The sequence below is a fragment of the Camellia sinensis genome, chromosome 5 (assembly GCF_055761805.1).
Source record: "Camellia sinensis isolate YWXY chromosome 5, ASM5576180v1, whole genome shotgun sequence".
Classification (NCBI taxonomy): Eukaryota; Viridiplantae; Streptophyta; class Magnoliopsida; order Ericales; family Theaceae; genus Camellia; species Camellia sinensis.
In genome coordinates this window covers 203320046-203335424 of record NC_138965.1, presented here as the reverse complement: position 1 = coordinate 203335424, position 15379 = coordinate 203320046, and the positions used below count along the sequence as shown (strand labels likewise).

General features: G+C 33.2%; 1 protein-coding gene across 2 annotated transcripts; it reads right to left on the bottom strand.

Annotated features, from left to right (window-relative positions):
• Positions 1-5896: 5896 nt before the first annotated feature.
• Positions 5897-14078, bottom strand: LOC114271801 (F-box/FBD/LRR-repeat protein At1g13570). Of its 2 annotated transcripts, XM_082871242.1 has the most exons (6): positions 13870-14078; positions 13698-13771; positions 7278-8182; positions 7015-7173; positions 6524-6931; positions 5897-6432 (listed from the first exon to the last, which is right to left on the bottom strand). In XM_082871242.1, the coding sequence occupies exons 3-6, from the start codon at positions 8079-8081 to the stop codon at positions 6127-6129; spliced, it is 1677 nt and encodes a 558-aa protein (XP_082727368.1). In that variant the 5' UTR covers positions 8082-8182; positions 13698-13771; positions 13870-14078; the 3' UTR covers positions 5897-6126. The 2 variants fall into 2 exon arrangements, with proteins under 2 accessions (XP_082727368.1, XP_082727369.1); XM_082871243.1 differs by lacking the exons at positions 13698-13771; positions 13870-14078 and having other exon boundaries at positions 7278-8214.
• Positions 14079-15379: the final 1301 nt, after the last annotated feature.

Here is a 15379-nt window from a genome sequence, read left to right as displayed (position 1 = left end):
TAGCGACCAAAAAAATTGGTCGCGGATAACTTTTGCCGACCAAAAATTGACTTTTAGCGACCAATTTTTTTGTTGCCAAAAGTGGTAATTCTTGTGGTGCCATTTGCTAAACTTGATCTTTATCTTTATATTCGAATTTGATTTATGCATGAGGTGACCAGCGTGGAAATCGTGTCACCTCTGTCAAAATTCTCAGTCCTTTGTCAGCAACCTTCTCTGAGTCAGTCTGAATAAACATTGTCTCCAGCACCAGCGATATGGCTAATAGAAACTCAATAAACTTCAATTCAGGCTATGTGCCAGATAGATTGCCCAACTCCACTGCTTGAAGTCGATTTAAAGAGACATCTGACCAGTCTTGCATTTCTAGAAGTTGTAGAACATGATCAATAACATCAGCAGTTTCACACCTTCGTACCTGGAAAAAAGGAAATGGAATTGTGTCTCAGCCTAATGATTCAAAATATACATTATAAACATAAGAAATAAAAATATCTGTTGTTCTTACCACAATTGTAATTTTCTCCAAGTTTGGAGAGCTTCTAATTAAACAAAGAATAACTGAGATCTCATTTACTTCCGCAAAACAAATAGACAACAACTTGAGAGTTTTAAGGTTGTTCAAAGTAGTTGGAAGCCTCTTTGGTACACCACCTGCAGACATGTACTAGAAGCAAAAGAAGAAAAAAAAAAAATCAAAGAAACATGTGTTGACTTACTTATAACATCCTGCCAAACAACAACAAAAAAGGAAAAAAAAGAAGTGGTTTACTAAGCTAATCTTACCCGAATAGTATGATACTCCAATAGCAGAAACTCAATGACAGGTAGACTACCAAAAAGCGTGACCAATTTGGATGTTTCTGCTTCCGTAATTCCTTCCACATTAAAGATCCCCATAAAACAAATTGAAACCCATGCAAGTCTAGTAGTATTTTTTAAACAAATAGAACTACCATAGATTTCACATACTAAGAACCTAAGATTGGGAGCGTTAATTTCAAGGCAATCTGAACTGAAGGACCTTTTAAGTGACAGTTTCTCAAGTAGTGGGTAACTGGAGATTAAACTTGAAAGTGTGTTAGAAGCAACAAAAACTCTATAAAGCACCAGTTCAACGAGCCTGCTAAATCCTTTAAATTCAGGTGGAGATTTAAATACACAAGAATGAAGACTCAAATACCTAAGTTGTTCACATGAAAATAATGATGACATCAATTTATAAGGTTCACCCTTCTGAATGGGAAGGGTGAATTCCTAGATACCATTGTCTGAAAGGAAAAGTATCAACTGATCCATCTCCGGGCAACTTTCCAGTCTAGATAAATTGAGTATGAACTTGGGTATTGGTCCACAATGAAGTAAGAACTTGATAAATAGTCATCATAAGTTCAGTCTTGGATTTTTTGGCTGATTCTCTACAGAAGTTATCATCAAATACAAGTTGGGGAAGTTTTGTCCAGATATACCTCCATTTTGTTGACAAAACACTAGTCCTCACTGCATCCTGTATTGGCAAACACACTAAGACTGTTGCTTTTATATTTTCTAGAAGATTACTGATTATGTCTGAAGTTGATCCACGCACTTCCTTCGTGTTTCTCTTCATATTTCTAACTGTTCCGACAATCAGCAAGCGTAACCAAATCAAAGTACCAAGTTCCCAAGGTAGTGTTTTTATTGCATTTCCTGGCACATAATAAAAGAGCAATAAGGAATAACTCATTACCATATCTCCTGTTACAACATTCTATTAACCAAAATTTGTAGTTATGGAAAGAAAAAAATGAACATTACAATGGCTAACAAAAATCTCATCATTCACTAATATGACAAGATCTATTGGCGATAACATGGAGTAAAAAATTATAAATAAACATTACAAAAATTACAAATTCACAAATTATAAAGGGCAAACTTCACTTTACCCCCTTGTGGTTTGGGCCGGGTGGGGATTCCCTCTTGACATTCGGAAATCACCACGTAACCCTCATGTAGTTTGTGGACTAAAACGTACAGTTAGCTTTTTCGTTAAAGATAACACATTGTGAGAGTCACGCGCTTGCAAGGAGAGTAACACTATTTTTAAGACGAAAATGCCCCTGGCACATCTTCAAATTTATAAACAATGCCATCAGATTTGTAAACCTTTACCCAGGAAAAAAAAGAAAAGAAAAGATGACAGATGGTTTGATCTTACTGAATATGGTTTGATCTTCATACTACCAAAAATTTTTGAGCTTTTTATTGCCTAACTCTGGTCAATCCCATTCCGGCACCACTCTCCGGTCAACCCCAGTCCAGAGCCACTCTCCGGTCAACTCCATCATGACCTCCATAGTCGACCACCCCCAGCAGCTTCAGACAACCCCAATCCAGAGCCATCGCGGCAAGCCACCGTCCAGATTATAGATTATATGTAACAAAAGTTAATAAATGCTGGTGCCTGAGACTTTGGAAGAGAAAATGTGTAGCTATATATATAATCTGTATATATGTGTATGCAAATTATATAATCTATATATATATGTATATGTATATGTATATCAAAGCTAATTTCAATTCATCAAAAAAAAAAAAAAATTGATTATATAATCTATATATATATATGTATATCAAATCCATATATATAAATATATATCTGTGTTATGTTTAAAAAAAAATTGATTTTGTTTTTGCATCTGCTGTATGTATATATATATTTTTTGAATTTTATCCATATATATATATATATATATATATATTTGTGTCATTCTATTTCAATAAGTTTCAATGGTTTGTGAAGATGAAAGATGATGAAGTGTATGTACAACTTCAGTTAACTGTATGAAAGATGATGAAGTGAAGTGTATGTCAGTTGGGTGAAGTGTATGTCAGTTGGGTGAACTGTATGTAAGATGAAGAAGATGAGAGAGAGAGAGAGAGAAGATGAATGAGGGTATAATTGTCAATTTACAACTTCTGTTAACAGAAGTTAGTGTGCGTTTTAATCCACAAGCCACATAAGGGTTCTGTGGTGATTTCCGAATGTCAGAGGGGGTAATTCGCACCCGGCCCAAACCATAGTGATAAAGTGAAGTTTGCCCAATTATAAATAAACAACACAAAAATTTACAAATTCAGGGCGGTTCACAATTTCTATAAGCAAATTACAATCAAGGACTTCAATGTTCCAAGTTTTTTTTTTTTCTTAGACAAATATGACTTTAGACAGACCTGGACCACCTCAAAAGATATGTGTGTTACAACTTCGAACAAAGATTCAAGATGACTATTCTTGGTGGGCATACAATTTAGATTCATGTATCTTTCTTTGAAGTCCCATTTGGATCCATCAACATTGAACTTCAAAGAACCAAAACAATTCACATTAATTTGAACTTGACAAACAACACCCTTAAAAATTGTACCCAAAAACTAGTTCAAACACACAAAAACAGAGAGAGAGAGAGAGAGAGGGAGAGAGAGAGACTACAATGGAGCTAATTAACCTCTCACAGTCAACAATGAAGGAATGGCATTGAGGTTTAGTAGATGAAAATGACACAATTCTCACATGCACTCCATTGATTGAAAAATTTAGTAGATGAAAGGGGTCTAGTGTTGCAAATTTTTTGTTAGGATAAAGAGACACGGGGCAATGAAGTGTAATTTGCCCTATATTTAGGCATACATGCAACGACTTGCTACATTTGGCAAGTTACTATAGAATCTCCCTAAAAATGGCGATTGTACTAGTGAATTTGTTAGAGTTAATTTTTTTGATTAATTATTCATTATTTTAGCTGAAAAACATAGATGAGTTGTCTGTTGTACTTATTCTAAGAATTTGAATGTTTTGGATTAAAAAATACATCATCAAATCAATATGAAATGCATGTTTATAGTACCAAAAACTCACATTATTCCGATACCTCCTAAAAAAAAAAAATTTAAAAATAAATAAATAAAGTGATAAAGTGAAATGAAAGATCAAAGAAGAAATCTTTACTTGGGTGGTGGTGGTCTCTGTCAACCTCCTCGTATCATGGTTGCTTCTATTTCTACTTCGAATCCCTGTTACAAAATTCCGATACAGACTTCAAAAGCGTCAAAATTCTAGGATGATAAAGATTTTGAAAGAGAGAGAGAGAGAGAGAGAGAGAGAGAGAGAGTACTGTGGCCGAGGCGGAGCAAACTGGTTGAAGAAAATGGGATAGAGAGATACGCAGAAAGGGTTTTCCGCATTTATATTGCATGGACACGTGCCAATACGAAAAGAATCTGATAGACAGAGACGTGTGAACTGGAAATTGGGACAAGGCTCCTAACCCTTCTTTTTTATTTTTATTTTAAGTTTGAGTAATGGTAGACACCCAAAAAAATTCTACAAAAATTTCTATCAAATGTTTCATATGGGTGTGAGACCTACACAATATGAGTTCTGTGATTTGCTAAAACTTTTAATAAAATTTTTGACTTCTCTAACATTTTATTTAAATTTTCAGATAAGACAGATTGAGAAATTGTCTAAGCTAGTCAATTTGAAACCCAAACTTATCGCAATTGTCTGAATTGCTTAGATTTGTGATAGATATCATCGGAATTCTTACCATGGTTGTTAGCGGAATCGTGAGGCATATAGCTCTAGATTGTTGGAGATTTCAAAACTATATTTCATTTTTTGGTTTGGGTGTGTTGTTTGATTAGAGTTTTTAAAAATTGATTCTACACTCATTTTTGAAAACATGTCTATCTGGTAATCTTCCGAATATTCCCCGGACATTCGGCCGTTTGATTGAAACAATATTCGTGTTTTTTTTTTTTTGACAATTGGTACCTGTTATTTTTTTTATATTTTAAATAAAAAATATTTTTCAAAATTTTTTAAATTTTTTTATGAATTTTGGATTGTGTGTTTGGTTATGAATTGTAAGTTTTTTAATCAAAAAACTTTTCTAATTTCAAAACTCCCTCTAAAACTCAATTCAAAACTCATAACGAAACAAATTTTATCTTTTCAAATCATAATTCCAAAACTCATAAACTCAAAATACAACTCTATTATCAAATCATAATTCTAAAACTCTACCAAACACTTTCGGGTTTGGAATTAATCTACTTGAATTGGTCACCAGTCAAAAAGGATTTGAGTTTGGAAAACATCAAACCAGAAAGGTGTTATGCTCAATCGGGTGAGGAGTACATAAATGTTTTTGGAGAATTTTTTTAAACTCTAAATAGTTCTCTTTTGGGTAAATTATAAATACATTTCTTGAGATTTTTATTAAAATATGAATCGCCCCATGTGATTTTGAAAATTACATTCCACTCATGAAATTTTTAATTTCATAACAAATTGCTCATTTTATTAATAAATCATCAAGTCAATTAACAATTTTTAATGATGTTAAAAATATGTTTCAATTAATAATTTAAGTAATTTTATTATTGTATAGGAGTGGAATTATGAATTTTATTTTTTCAGTTAATTTTGTTAAATAAAAAATTCTAATAAGGGAGTATTTGTAATTTTTCAAATCACAAAAACCAATTTGTATTTTAAACAAAGCTCAGGAGGTATATTTATAATTTACTATTATTTTTTTCCACTTTGAAAAATATAAAAAATGTTTTCTGAATTAAACTCCTATCAATGCCACCACATCACCATCACAACAACCCACCATAGCCGCTGCCTCCAACCCACCCCTTTACAAAAAATAAGTTCTAAAAAAAAATTATGTAAAAAACATTTTTTTATCAAAATAAACTAAAGTTAAGGATATTTTAAGTGGAAAATAAACTGTGTGAAGTGTGCAGATCACAGTGTCAATGCCAAATTCCTGCCTAACTGATTACCTGAAATGAGGAACAGGAAATGTAAACTTGATATAATTCACAATCACAAACATCATTGCCAAATTTCAACAAAATTTCATATAATTTAAACTGTTGAAGAAGTTTTATTTTTCCTAAAAGGAGAGCAATTTTTTGCCCTCAAGATGTTCCACATTCCCACAATGAATGTCTCAGCAGTAATTATTTTTAAATATGGACCAATCAGGCAACAAACACAAAAAATATCATCTCTCTGTCCCACTCAAACCAAAGATGGCCAAAAAGGACACAAACCATTTGCTGAACTTAATCTTCATCTGGATCGTTGAATTCAATTTCCACTTTAGGTGACAAGTGCGGAAATTGTGCCAACTGCTTCAAAATTCTCACTCCTTTGTCAGCAATCTTCTCTGAGTCAGGCTCAATAAAGATTACCTCCAGCATGGGCGATATGGCTAATAGAAGCTTAATAAACTCTAATTCAGAACTTGTGCCAGATAGATTCCAGAAATCCAGGGTTTGAAGTTGGTTTAAAGAGACGTCCAACCACTCTTGCATTTCTAAAAGTTCTAGAACAGGATCAACAGCATTAGTTTCTTCATTGACATATGCCTGTGAAAAAAGAAAGAAAGGGAATTGTCTCAGCCTAAAGATTCAAAATACACATTATAAACATAGGAAATAATAATCTGCCATTACTTACCTGAATTGTAATTTTTTCCAAGTTTGGAGAGCTTCTAATTAAACAAAGAATAAGCAAGATATCATTTAGTTGGCCGAAACAAATTTCTAAAAACTGGAGAGTTTTAAGGTTGTTCATAGTAGGTTGAAGCTTCTTTGGTACACATGCTGCAGACATGTTACTTATAACTTTGGTTGTCGGACCTTCGTCAGCAACCTCCACTGGGTCAGGCTTAATAATCATTGTCTCCAGCGTTGGTGATTTGGCTAATAGAAGCTTAATAAACTCCAATTCAGACCTCATTATAGATATATCATACATCTCCACTGTTCGAAGTTGATTTAAAGAGACATCTGACCAGTCTTGCTTTTCTAAAAGTTTTAGAACAGGATTATCAATAACATCATCAGCAGTTTCATCAGTATGTACCTGGAAAGAAGAAAATGGAATTGTGTCTCAGCCTAAAGATTCCAAATTTACATATAAACATAGGAAATAGTAATATTACTTACCAGAATTCTAATTTTTACCAAGTTTGGAGAGCTTCTAATTAAACAAAGAAAAACCAAGATCTCATTTAGTTGCCCGAAACAAATTTGATTCAAGTAGAGAAATTTAAGGTTGTTCAAAGTAGTTGGAAGCCTCTTTGGTACACCACCTGCAGACATATACTAGAAGCAAAAGAAAAAAAAATCAAAGAAACATGGGTCACTTACAAAATCCTCCACACACCCACAAAAAGAAACAAAAGAGTGGTTTACTAAGCTAATCTTACCCGAAGATAATAATAGTCCAATTCCAGAAACTCAATGACAGGTAGACTACCAAAAAGCGTCACCAATTTGGAAGTTTCTGCTACCTCAAATTCTTCCACATCCATGGACGCCATTAAACCAATTGCAACGCTTGCAAGTTGAACGGTGTTTTTTAAACAAATAGAACCGGCATGGATTTCGCAGAGTAAGAATCTAAGATTAGGAGCGTTAATTTCAAGGCAATCTATACTGGTGGAGTTTTGAAGTGACAGTCGCTCAAGTAGTGGGCTACTGGAGATTAACCTTGAAAGTATGTCGGCAGTAACAACTACTTCGTAAAGCTCCAGTTCAAGAAGCCTGCTAAATCCTTTAAATTCAGGTGGAGAATTAAATATACAAGAATGGAGAGTCAAAATCTTAAGTTGAAGACATGAAAATAGTGATGATGGCAATTTATAAGGTTCACCATTCTGAATGTTGAGATTCAATTCCTGGATACCTCTTTTTGAAACGAAAAGTATCAACTGATCGAACTCCGAACAACTTTTCAATCCAGATAAAGAGAGTGTGAACTTGGGTATTGGTCCATGATGAAATAACAGAACTTGATAAATAATCGTCATAAGTTTATCCTTGGTTTTGCTGAACAAGTCGCTGCAGAATGTATCATCAAATACAAGTTGGGGAAGTTTCGTCCAGGTATACCTCCATTTTCTTGACAAAACACTAGTCCTCACTGCATCCTGTATTGGCAAACACGCTAGGATTGTTTCTTTTACACTTTCTGGAAGATTACTAATTATGTCTGAAGTTGATCGACGCATTTTCTTCTTGATTCTCTTTATGTTTCTAACGGTTCTGACAATCAGCAAACTCGACAAAATCAAAGTAACAAGCTCCCCAAGGTAGTGGATTTATTGCATTTCTTGGCACAAAATAAAAGAGAACAATAAGAAATAGCTAATTATCGTATCTCCTGTTATAACATTCTGTTAACCCAAATTTGCAGTTGTGAAAAGAAAGGAAAAATTTCCCAAATAACACAACTCCTGAAAATTAATCTAATCAATAACCCATCCTGTTGACCTTAAAATTTGGTTCAAACAGTTGGACGAAACATATGCGCACGACTTGTAGACAAGAATCAGCAATTTAGCTGCCATTGGTTGATAGTTTGGAGTAAGTGGGATAGTACCGAGAATGAGAAGTAGAAAACAATTTCATTTTCTTGTACAAACAATCAACAGTCAAATGAGAAACCTAATAATCTCATTAAGAAACTTTTACAAAATTGAAAGAAAAAATGTTAAATACCTGCTGGAACCTGTATGAGTTAAAGGATATTTACAACAAGTCTAATGAATGCTTAACTGGAACTCAAGTAAAAGGAGAAAAATATAACTAACAGAAAAATCTCTCGTGGATTTTTGTAGGAAGCACATAGAAAACAAATAAATATAAATTGACTATCTTTTTTGTGTTTACTAGAAATTAATGACTGGAAATAATAATAAAAAAAGGATTTATTCTCTAAGCAACAAAAAACAAATAGAACACGAGGACAACTAATTTAAAATGTAAATTGAAGAAGGTAAAATGAATTTGCCCATCTTAACATGATATATTTTCATATTTTTTTGGGGATAAATAACATGATATATTTTCATTAAATACTCTGAATTTCTATACTAACCAGCAATTAACTAGAACCAACTAAAATAAGTTAGTAGTATAAATATTTCTTGAATGCTAACATGGTAAGTAACAAGATAGATAGAACTTTACTAAAGATATTACTATTGCATAAACCTATGATTCTAAATTTTTGAGATATTAATGGTTTGTATTAATAGGTTCTTCTTTGTTAGCAAAAACAATGCTTGTCCACATTGTTTTGGCTCTCTTGGTGCTCCCAAACCCTTTGAACCTAGTAAGAAACATTTGAATGCAGTCCCGTGGAACAACCCACTGATCATCACATAAGCCGAAAAGCCACTGCCATAATACAAAAGCTATTGGGCAATGAAGGAATAAATGATCCACTACCTTCGAATTCCTCTTGCACATCACACACCATTGAGAACAAAGAGAATGATTAGGCCTTCTTCTTTGGAAGACATCATTAGTTGTGACCCCCTTTTGAGCCAAAGACCACATGAAAAACTTCACTTTATGAGGGACAACTGCTTTCCAAATTTTCTTATGAATAGGAAACAAGGGAACAAAGGGATTATCAACAAGCTTATCAAAAAAGGATTTACGGCAAAAGACCCTTGAAGAAACAAGATTCCAAACCCTAATGTCACGGGAGGAAGAAAGAGAAACCCCCTCAAGCAATACCAACAAAGATGCCAACTCTACAGCCTCCCTATCATTCAAGTTTCTAATGAGATCAAAATTCTAAGAGATGGATGCCATAGAAGAGCATGCCACCAACGCTATCAAAACATTCCGAAAATGAACCAACCAATAAAGAAGAGTAAAAGCACTAAGCGATATATCCTCTAACGAAACATCCTCCCAAAAAAGGATGGACAACTCATTCCCCACTCTCAATGAAAGGAAGTTAGACATAAGTGGATACAAACGAGAAATAGACTTTCACGGTGGATGACAATTGCCTTTATTAACCATGTTAGAATCTCTAACATTGGGTTGAACTCCATACTCGCTTTTAACAACTGAACACCATAGTGAATCACTGTCAATAAGAAATCTCCACAACCACTTGCCCAAGAGAGCAATATTCCTAGCAACAATGTTCCCTATAACTAGAATCTTTGATGGCAAGGAATCAAGTGTAGAAGCTTTGTGGGATAGGGCTGGATATTTGGCTTTGTTTTAGACATTTGTATCCCCTCATTTTAAAGGAGTTCCTTTGTTCTTGATCTCTAGGGATTGGGCTCATGTTTGCCATCCCTAGGGCTAGGAATTTTGTACTTTTGTTTTGTTCCTTCTCTTTCTTTGTATGACGACTTCTTGTCCTCTTTCACTTTTCTTTTTTAATAAAATTTGGTTGATGCTCACACAAAAAAAAAAAAAAAAAAAAAAAAAAAAAAAAAAAAAAAAAAAAAAAAAGAGGTTCTTCTTTGTTTCTTATATGCTTCTTTGAATAATACAAATTCAACTAGGGTTTTAAGTCTTTTAACTAGGATTTATACAAATAGGAGGATTGTTCAACTTGGGTTTAATTCTTTCAACATTGAAGTTGCAGGAGAAGGAAGGGGGGAGGTGGTGGTTCTGTGGTCGTTGAGCATGGAAAAGGTTACCAAATATTGCTAACCTTGATCAAATTTGAGGTTCAATAGGTAAGGTGGAAGTTCGGGAGGCATCTCTTAAATGAGATATATTTTTGGGGAGTTTGAGAGGAAAACAATTGTTGGAGCGTCGTGGCCTACAAAATAAGCGGGCAGGTTTGTGGAGGTGGTTGGTCTGCAAGGTTGTACTTCCTAGAGTCAGATTTTGGAGATGGATAGGAGGGGATGGTTAGCAGAGATGCCTTTGGAGTTCAATATGGGAGGGCTAGCATTGAGTGAAGACAACAAAGAAATTCCTGCAGCAGGCTCTGTCTCTCTGTTGATAGGCAGATAGACTCAATTGATTCCTTTATGCTCATAGTTGTTGACTCTTTTATTGCAAAAGACATTCCTACCAACAAGTTGATTCCTTATTGCATTACCTATTACTAATTGATATTATAACTATAATTGTTCTAATGTCCCCAGACATGAAAATTAGATGAATCCGATAGAGAGTCAATAAAACACAAGTCAATTCTCATCACGAAATCAATGAGCAAACCAAACTAAACCTTGCGCCCAAATCAAGTGGGATCAGCAATATGAATACTTTGTTATTTTGTTTTGTGAAGGGTTATATGCTTAGTTAAATAAAATAAATACATATCATTTTTACTGTCATATCTCATCTCAATTTAGGTCTTCTCCTCCCCCTTACATTTCCATTTACAGTGATCGTAATATTTTTCCTGGTCGTTGGTTCTACGACTCTTCATTGACATAATTAATGAGCAAATTTGGAAAAAAAAAAAATCAACTTCGTTGCATTCTTATAAACGACAAAAAAAACTTTAACCCATTAAAGTCAATAAGTTGTGGTACCATGATTAGGCTCAATTTTGGCTTCATTAAAATTTCACCTCAACTTCTTTAAGCATGGGAATAACAATCCCAACAGTCTGCAAATTTCTTGGTAAGGAGAAGTTGTGTTTCAACCACCTTCCTCACCAAACTAGCAAGTTCAAATCTATACATGAGATGGCTCAGTCTGTTTTTATGGAAAGTATTCCAAATGATTCCACCAATATAACAAATCTAATCAAGTCCTTTTGTAAAACTTCATGTGGAAGTTCCCATCACTTTTAACCAAGACAATAATAAACACTCATTTTTTTTTATTTTTTTAAATTATTAAAAAGCAATTACTAAAAATGATATCCATCAAAGTTTTCATATTTATAGAGGGATAATCAAATAAAATAGAAAACAGAAAAAATAATTGCAAATTAATGGAGTGCAAGTGAGACATACCTGATACAAGTGAGAACTATGCAAAAAATGGCACAATTCTTAATTGCTCCATTGATTTGCAATTATTTTCTATGTTTCCTGTTTGTCTTATATTCCCCTAATTTTATATGTTTAGTAACGTTTATGTTTACTGCGGTGTGCACGTGAGGCACACCCGGTACAAGTAAGAACTATGCAAAAATGGAAAAATTCCCACTTGCACTACATTGATTTGCAATCATTTGCCATGTTTTCCATTCCTAATTTTATATGTTTAGTAATATTTATGAACTCATTTAAGGTTTCAATTTTCCACTTCTAGACAACGACTCATCTTTATTGATGGGAGGATATATCAAACGGAATTCAAACTGTAAACCTAACTAGACCGAGACTCATTTACACTATGTTGCATTGTCAGTCTTTGTCTAATTTGTATTTGATTGGAGAATATGTAAGGGAATTAGAACTATAAACCCAACTAGACTGTGACACCTAATTAAGATTGTTGGATATGTTTGGTTGTATTCAATTAAATGGACGGTATTCCATGTGCGAGCACCTATGATGATGCTTGGTCAGTTGTTGAGTATAACTGTCCCGCTGTTTGATCTGAACAATTTGTCCTTTCGTGTACTGACCCAACACACATGACATGCCACTACTAGTGCACGAGACTGCCTCCAGTCACCTAATTTCTGAATCGAGGTAAACTTTTCCACTTGGATTCTAATAAAAAGAATTTATACCACCAATATATTCTAAATCTTAATATCAAAATCCCACAATTAAGTCTAATTGTGCACATAATTTAGTTGTTAGGAAAAGGCTACCATGTGCACCCGAAAGAGGGTGCATATAGTATGCACCTTATACAAGAAGTATAAATTTTTCACATCATAACTTTACTATTCATAGTTTTCACCACAAAAATCAGAACTTCCATTAAAAAAGATCAAAACTTTCACCACAAAAATCACAACTTTTCTTACAATGTGCAAGTGCACATTGTAGCTGCACTTCCCTGACAGGGATTGTTCAGCCTTTAATTCATGGATTCTAATTTGAACCATTAGTAATGATGTTGAGCAATACGGTAGGAGAGTTATCTTGAATCCATTTAATAACTTTGGACGTACTTGAAAAGAAATGAAGCTTTAGTGAACTACGAATGATACCCTTTTTCGCACAGTGTAAGTGAGAATTATGTACAAAATGACACCATTCTCACTTGCACTCCATTGATTGAAAATTTTAGTAGAAGAAGGGGGTTAAGTGTCGCAAATTTTAGTTAGAATAAAGTGACATGGGACAATAGTTAAGAGTGGGTAAAAGTGTAATTTGCCCTATATATAACGACTTGCTACATTTGGCGAGTTACCATAGAAACCCCTTAAAATAAGGATCGCACTAGTTAGTCTGTTGAAGTTAATTTTTTTTTTTTTGGGGTTACTTATTCTCTAATTTATCTAAAAAAAACAGAGATGAGTTGTCTGTTGTACTTACCTCTTAAGAATTTGAATGTTAGGAAATTAAAAAAGACATCATCAAATCAATATGAAATGCAATGCATATTTATAGTACCAAAAAATCACATTATTCTGATATCCCAAAAAAAATAATAAATAAATATCGTAACAACTATTTGAGTGAGTTGAATTGAATACATCTGAAAAATCTATCAGACTCATGATTTCATGAATCAAGGTTTGATGGAAAAAAATTGGGGTAAATTAGGGTTTTAAATTCCTTACAGTACGGAATTAAAGAAACATCAAAGAAACCAAACCAAATCAAATCCTATAACTGAGTTCCTCAATCAAAACAAAACAAGATTAGATTTCAAACATTTAAAAAAAAAAAAAAAAGATTGAAAAAACAGAAATGAAAGACCAAAGAAGAAATCTTTACTTGGGGGGTGTGTCTTTCAACCTCCTCGTATCATGGTTGGTTCTATCTGCATGTCTGCTCTCTACTTGGATACCCTGTTACCAAATTCCAAATGTTAAAAATTACAGACTTCAAAGAATCAAAATTCGAGCAAGATATTCAGATTTTATTTAAACGATGAGAGTGAGAGTACTGTGGCCGAGGCAGAGAAAGCTGGCTTTTTGGAGAGAAAGAAAGTGATACGCACACAGAGAGGGTTTTTCCGCAGTTTTTCTTCTGCATGGACACGTGGCAATACGAAAAGCATCCGACAGACAGAGACGTGTGAATAGGATATTCCGACTAGGATAATTTTTTCCCTTTTCGGGCAGGTTGAGAGTTGTATTGTGAGTTGTCCCAGTGGGTCCGAGCGCGCTTTGTAACCCAACTTATTACATAACAATGCCTCCGTTTGCGAAGTCTTTTTAATTTTTTTTGACTATTTTAGTTTGGACTTAAAAATTTGGTTTGAGAAGGATTTTTTGATTTTTTGACTTTTTTGAGTTTTTTTGTGAGAGAAGAATGTAATGATTATGGGTTGGATGTGATGTTTTGTTTGTTATGGCTAAAATAGCCTATTTTGTTTTTTGTGGCTAAAATAGTCAAAAAAATCCCAAACCATGGCTTCCCAAACGAAGCCAATGTCCTGTTTGGTAAGACTTATTTTCAGTTTATTTTAATTTTTAACTTAATTTAAATTATTTTGATATATTTGGTTCAGCTTAACAATACAATTTATAATTTTTTGTAAATCAAAAATCAACTTATTCTTTGAGTGGGGGAGAAGAAATTTAATTTATAAGTAAAAAATCAGCTTATGTTCACAGTTATAAGGCATAAGCTGTTAAGGTATAAGTTATAATCGCTTTCCCACAGCTCTACCAAACGGGCCAAATGTAATTGTTTAGGAAGTTATTATTTTAGTAAGTTTTTTTAGTTTTGGAGGAAATTTTTTTTGTGTTTGGGAAGATAGTTAAATTTTTTTGTAGTTACATGTGATGTTTGTGAGAGAAAAAGTAAAATAATTATGAATTTGATGTGATATTTTATCTGAATTTGTTTTTTTTTTTTAACCTATTTTGTCTTTTAGCAAAAAACTAACAAAAAAAAATAAATAAAAAAAATCCTTTCCCAAACACCGCCATGATTTATATCACTAAAAAAAATATTACTAATAGTATTAACGTATTAGGAATATCAAAAAAAAAAAAAAACCAAAAAAATAAGGCATAGGCAATGAACGGGGCCCACTGTCACAATATTAGTGGTGCTATTAGAGCACCACTTTTAGTGTTCTCAATCATTTTTCATTACATACAGTTTCGTTTGGGAGCAGGTTGACTTTTTGATTTTTTAATTTTTTAGTTATTTTAATTTAGGGTTAAAAATTTTCATTTTAGAAGATTTTTTTTGACTTTTTGTGAGAGAAAAAATGTAATGATTGTGGGTTAGATGTGATATTTTATCTTATTGAGTTAAAAAACTTTTTTTGTCTTTTTGTAACTAAAATAACCAAAACCCAACCCAATCCTTCTTCCCAAGCGAAGCCACAGTTGTTCAAATTGTTTGAATTGCTTAGATTGATTAATTTGTTAAAATTATTTTATAAACATTTTTTTAAAGTATAATTATTAAGTGTAATATTATATTTATTGAATTTTAGT

What these genes read in the sequence shown, in the direction of transcription:
- LOC114271801 (XM_082871242.1), bottom strand. Translation starts at nt 8,081, where the DNA reads ATGCGTCGATCAACTTCAGACATAATTAGTAATCTTCCAGAAAGTGTA. An exon ending in TGGACTATTATTATCTTCGG is followed by an intron (nt 7,174 to 7,277) that starts GTAAGATTAGCT and finishes TTTTGCTTCTAG; the next exon opens with TATATGTCTGCAGGTGGTGT. An exon ending in TGGTAAAAATTAGAATTCTG is followed by an intron (nt 6,932 to 7,014) that starts GTAAGTAATATT and finishes TCTTCTTTCCAG; the next exon opens with GTACATACTGATGAAACTGC.